General features: G+C 43.2%; 1 protein-coding gene across 1 annotated transcript in view; it reads right to left on the reverse strand.

Annotated features, from left to right (window-relative positions):
- LOC102291592 (aryl hydrocarbon receptor) overlaps nucleotides 1–6,281 on the reverse strand; it is a gene marked incomplete in the record, with an annotated part of 38,882 nt that extends 32,601 nt beyond the window's left edge. The window contains 1 exon segment of the mRNA XM_014339588.2: nucleotides 5,809–6,281. Within this exon segment, the coding sequence (XP_014195074.1) occupies nucleotides 5,809–5,867 (59 nt within the window).
- Between the last annotated feature and the right edge of the window lie 268 nt (nucleotides 6,282–6,549).

Raw genomic sequence — 6,549 nt, forward strand, 5'->3', positions numbered from 1 at the left:
AAATAGAAGAAAATGCATACAACACAACACAAAAGCCATATTAAACTACTTTAGACCCGGAAGCAGGATTCGTCACGTCATCACTTAACGACCGGATACTGTGACACCTCAACATGAAAGAGTTCAATTCATATGAACAGACTCGTCAGGGAACAGCTGTCTCTACAGCCGGAGGCTTTTCTTCAAATCTTTTCTCATGAAGTGGAACCAATCAGTAAACTGTGTTAGTCTAATCACATTAAACCACTTGGTTTACCAGTAACATCCCCTTCAACTACTTCTGTAGCATATTTAGAGTTTGTGGCTGTCTCTTTCTCTCTTTACCAAAACTCTGGCTAATGGCAGGTTATTAAATTTCCTCCTGCAGCACTAACTCGACTTACCCGAGCTGTACCTTCCCACAAATGGTGCAAGCCTGACTTCACTCTCAAGAAATGCTAGCACAGACAAAAGGCAGCGTTCAGAAGCATTTTTTCCACTTTGTTTTGCCATGGATCACAGGGTTGAAGACATCTGGGGACTCGCTGTATAAAAGGAAGATGTTTTAGCATATCTGTTAGGATTCCTCATCTCAACAGGGCAAAGCAGGGATATGAACCCAGAGTCCTCCGTCTCAGCTGTAAGGCAGCGCTGATGCTCATTTGTCTGCTCTGAACAGGCAGCGCGTCTGCCAGATGCAGAAGGATGACTCAGTGGTGCTAAAGTATGAAACACATGCTTTCTAAACACATGCTGACAAACACAGGTGGCAAAACTGGAAGCAGAACAGTTTCCTCCACAGAGGAAAAAGAATACTTAAAATAAAAAGACAAAATAAAAGACAGAGACATGACAAATGAGTGACAGTGACAATACTGGAGTCAGGACCACGAGAGCTGAAAGAACATGGTTATTCCCATCTGCGGCTGTGCGTTGTGACCTGTCTGTATCCACTGAATCACGCGAGGAGATCCCCAGCACAGAAAAGCTCAAACATTAGTGACAACAAGATGTAACATTAAGTCAGAAACAGCATGAAAGGATGAGCTGTGGTAGAGGTGGGTTGCAAAATGGCTTGCAGACGCACAGAAACAGCTTGAGTAGCATGGCCTGCATGAAATAACCATTTAGGTACGTTGGAGGGCATCAGCTGAGATTTGAGGACTGTGTGAGCTAAAGTAGCCTGAATGAACTAGTACTATGCTCGACATCGCTATAAAGAGAAACGATAGAATCAGAGGAAACCTCTTCAATAATAATTTCATCTTCAGCATTAATCCTGTGTTTAAGTCATAATCAGTGGGAACACTGTGTTTTTGGTGGTGGAAGGAACAGGAGCAGTTTTTGAAGATTAATTATGTGTCAGTTCAAATAGTTTTGCTCCCTGATTGCAAAGTTTTAGGAGAACATTTTAAAAGCCTTTTATAGAAATGTGACATTAACGTACTGAATGTTGGTAGGGATTTGGATGAAAAGTTTCCTCAGGCCAGACCTGTGCAGGAGCTTTAAAAGGCTCCAGGGCTGGGACTGCTTTCCCACTTTGAGCCCTCGTCTTTCACTCTGGGAGTAAAGCACGGAGGCAGGCAGCTGCTCTGAAGGCACACGGGACGCAGAAATGACTCTGCAGCTCTCTGACCTGCACCCTGCTGGTTATATTTGATGCACTCCACATTTATTGTGCATATTTTCTGTACACACACACACATTGGTATTTCTGCTGAATGGTAGTGTTGACAGTATACATATTATTTGCATTTTATCTTGTGACACCTCAACATGAAACAGGCGTGAGTCATTAGGGAACACTTCTCTGTGTGTGTTTGGTGGCTACATCCTTTCCTTTCGGGGAAAATAATAAAAAAAGGTTAAAAGCGTGTACTGTTTGTGTACAAGTGAAAATCGAAACAAAGGCCACAGAACAAAGGGTAACGTCCTGCCACACCTCTTATCAGCATGTCTCTGTGTTTTTCACAATCCCTTTAGATTACAAGTCAAAAGAAATGTTTGCACTGCAAGTATATTATCCCCATTAATAAGGACACAACTGCTCACTGCAGCGAACGCATGCTGATGCTATAAAGCGCACACCTTTAATCCATCGTCACTCACTGGAACCACCACACTGAACCTTTAATCCACTTAGTCTGTGTTGAGTACACATTCACACACAGAGAGAGCAGCAGGTAAGGAGCCCTACACACTACCATGGGAACCAGACTCATCTCAGTGCTCGTGTTTCACCTGCTCTGTCAGGATGCCTCTGGCCCGTCTCCTGTTCAAACACACAGAGCCAATCACAGAGCTTTGCCTAATATGGCTCAACTTTGATTGGTACTAGCAGCACTTGTAATCTAGTCAAGAGCTCCACCTTTTTGGACCAATCTGATAAGGGACACCTGTAAGATAGTCCAGGATGGAGCTGTGGATATAAATGTACTGAATGTTGGTAGGGATTCAGTACCAACTAACAAACATGTTACTCACATTACATGCGACACGACAATTTTCTGTACTTCGTGTTAATATTTTTAGTCTGTAAAGGCTCATTTTGTGTGTGATAGATGTGATAAACAATGAATTCAGTTCTGTTTTCAGACGTTTTACAGGTTTTGAATACCCTGAGCGCCCTGAGCCACTTTACAGCATGAGCCAGCCTCACGTATCTCCGTACCACTGTACCCTCCCCAAGCACACCTCACTTCTTTACTAACAAAAATGACCATCGGTGAAAAAAGTAAAGGACACACACACACACACACACACACACACACACACACACACACAGAAGAATGTCCAATCATCAGTTTGTGTCCTGAACCTCAAGTGCGTTCGGTTTATGCAGCAGGACAATAAAACACACCAAAAAGAAGCTCCACAGGTAGAGCAGGTCATCTGCTAACTGGAAGGTTACTGGCTCAGTCTCTGGCTACTCCAGTCTGCATGCCAACGTATCCTTGGCCAAGATGTTGAATCCCAAGTTTCTCTGTGATGCATCTGTAGGTGTGTGAATGTGTTTGATAGAATGCACAGAAAAATGTGCTTGGAGGTTTTAAAGTGGCCAATCAAAGTCTGGACCCAACTCTGACTGAGATGCTCAAACATGACCATCCATGCTTGGAAATCCTCCGTGTGGCTTCCTCTTCCACACCGCTGCGAAAGGCTCGTTGGCAGTCATCATTAAAGCCTGACTACAGTTCACACAACCAGGTGTCAGGTTTAGGGAGCAACTACTTTCACATGTGGCCAGGTAGGTTATGATTCCTTTTTTTCTATAATAAATGTATAATATTAATATTTATTAGATGAAATGACATCTAAGTGTGACAAACAAAACAAAAGAAATCAGGAAGCGTGTGAACAATGTTGCTTTCACACAGAATAAACTTGGAAAATGCAGAATATTTAACATAATAGACAATGGCAAAGGAGACTGGCAACATACATGGTAAGAATATGGATGATAAAACAGATTGTGGATGGACAGATCTGCCGTGGAATGTCCCTGTGCACTGACCACAGCTTTTTACAGTCAGGCTCAATGGGTCCTTTGTGCAGCTGAGCACAGCTGGCCGTCCAGGAAACCTTAGTCCTCACTGCACAGCCCATACTTTCAGAAACACAGACGTCTACAAACAGGCCGACTCTTTATTTTGGGATTTACACCAGGAACAGCCCATACACAATAAACCAGATCGGTATAATCAGACACATCAAACCCACAGTGTTCACTCTCAGCATCTGTGTTTAACAGTTTATGGAGCTGACTCCGTTTGCACAGGAGTCCCAGAGCTGCAGACAGAAGATTTTACTATAGTCTGAATACTTAAAGCAGAGCTGAAACACTTTCCCTACATTAGGAAGGGTTAGCATTGCAGTCTTTTGAAAAGCATCTTATTTGAATACAACTACAGCTGCTGAACATAACTGCAGTTCTATGAATATTTGTGCAGCCCTCTAATTTTCCTCTTGGTTACGGGCACACTCCCAAAACACAGTTATAACCAGGAGGTAGGGGAGGTTACATACAAACACATAAAAATGTCACTTTCAGTAGCATTTGTTCAATTCAATGTCTTTTTCTACAAATGACTGCTATTTATGTAAAATGATGTTTCATGCATCTTTATTACTGTAACTTAGAGCAACACAGTTATCAGTATTTAAGTAACCGGCTTTTGTTAGTGACCAAATACAATGTAAGAAGAAATAAATCCAGTTTTATTGTTTGTGTATTCCAACATATTTATCCTTCTGATGTATTAAGATAATTCAGCCAAACCGTGTCACAGTGAAATTAACAGGATTCTAACTCTAAAAGCAGTAAGTGTCACCAACGTCCCCCTCACAAATACAGTTAGAGTAAAAGTCATAAACAAGGCTAGTTTATGACTCTAGTATTACCACCTCATTATTAGACTAAACCTGAGTTGGCCAATGTCTGAAAACATGTCGGTGGTTAATGTATCGATGGGTCCACAGCCAGCTGCTATTGTGCACGTTTTGAATTTGCATGTAAGTCTTGGAAGTTGGTATTTAGAAAATTTGACTATATAGGTCACGCTAGTGTAACAATCTGCTGTATAATAAGGTTCACAAGAAAAAAACTAAACAGAAAAGGCCATAGTACCCAGAGTTAACCCCCCCCTACACACACACAGACACACACACAGAAGCCCGTTCAGTTATTTTAGTCAGGACCTTCATTGACATAATGCTTTATCTAGCCCCTTCCCCTGACTATAACCTAACTGTAACCCTGACACTAAAACCACATTTTGAGCCTCAAAAATGCTTCAAACTTGTGAGGACCGTGGGTGTGTCCTCACAAGTGACTGTTGGTTCTCACAAGTATAGTAGAATGCAGATTTCGGTCCTCACAAAGATAGCTAGACAGGAACACACACACACAGGGCCTATCACAGCACAATAACCTGCAGGCAGAAACTTTAATACACAGACGCAGATTTTCATCAGTGCTAAACCATCAAAAGCTTACACTAAAAGACTCTCTCGCGTATGTAATTTGTAACGCACAGAAAGTCACAATAAACAAAAGTAACTGAAAGTAAGAAAACTCGCAATGAAATGATCAGAGGCGGTGGCCTACTTTTCATACATCTGGTTAACAAAAACAGAAGTATGTCAAAGTAATTTAAGTACCCGCGTGTTCGTGTAACTGAGCATTAAAAGCTAGAAACGCCAAACAATAGTGTGGAAAAGAGCGAGAAAGACGCACACGGCGCGAGGCCGTATCACATTACAATAACATCAGAGGCTCGCGCTCCCCTTCCTCCACCCCGCCCTCCCCGGAGCATCGCGTGAGAGCAGCAGCCGACTCTCAAACTTGATTGTGATTAATGCGCGAGGGCAAGATATCCATGCCAGATCCAGCATGGAGGCGCATTCTTAAGGTGGTCCTAAAGGAGGAACCCTCACACGCCGTCTCAGAAACACAGCACCACATTTCAGCAAACATTACAAGTATACGGCTTTATAATTACACACAGCTGACTTGGCGATAACGGGAGAACACAGTCCACCTTAACTGGTTTAATCTGTCATTTCCACCACAGGTTAATTTCATAACTTGACAGCGAAGTAACCGAGAGTGTCGCACTTATAAAAGCAAAGCAGTGTTTAACTTCAGTCACCTTTCTATACTGCACAGAGATTTAAAGTGAACTACAAGTTAGTTCCTGCTTACGGCTTTTTGCCCAAAGTGAAGCCTACCGTCACCCTAACGCTAACACGTGTGCTCATAATGTTGTTATCAACAGCGGTAACTGCTATTATTATAAGGTAAACAGTAAAAACAGTAAAAAGTCTTACTGTTTGAGGGCGGGCTTCTTCCTTTTCTTGTTCGCATAGGTCCCCGGGTTTCTCAGCATGGTGTCACCTCGGTATTCTCACAGCCTTTACGTTAGAATAACTTCAGCTCGTTCACTCCTCCACTCCGGGGCTTTCATCCATCCGACAGTCCTTTATTTAGCCTGTTGATCCTAATCCCAGGTTATAGACCTGCCGGGGTCCTCGGAGGGCTGCTGCCGCCTTGACAGCTCCCGTTGGCGGTCACTGTTGCTGACCTTGGTCGGTAGCGCAGTGAGGGTACACTGGGTAGTGCTGGTAGGTTTACTGAGAGGGGAGCAAATGGAAAAATGTTTGGCACAGAAGTCTTGTACCGATGTCCAACCCCTCTCCTTTGGATAAACAACGCCGCCTTATCATTATTATTATTATTCAGAGTCACTCGAGTTTTCGTTCTCGCCCTTACACGGGGCGTTTTCAGGAAACGTGTGTACAGTCTGTCGAGACAGCTTTTTAAGGTGGAATGGACTCATTGTGGATGTCGAGAACGTTTGCTTTTGTAACATCCACCATATTTGCGTCTTTTGAGTTGAAAAAAAAGTTATTTATTTGAGGTGTCTGACCAAAGCAGGTCGTGACGTCATGGCCATGGTGGCAGCAATCTGTCCTGGGGACTGTGTCCCCCTATCGCTCTCTCCCTCACTCATTCACACACACACACACACACACACACACACACACACACACACACACACACACACACAC

Source organism: Haplochromis burtoni, unplaced genomic scaffold (genome assembly GCF_018398535.1).
Source record: "Haplochromis burtoni strain Fernald_Lab_line unplaced genomic scaffold, NCSU_Asbu1 Contig_283, whole genome shotgun sequence".
NCBI classification, from domain to species: Eukaryota; Metazoa; Chordata; class Actinopteri; order Cichliformes; family Cichlidae; genus Haplochromis; species Haplochromis burtoni.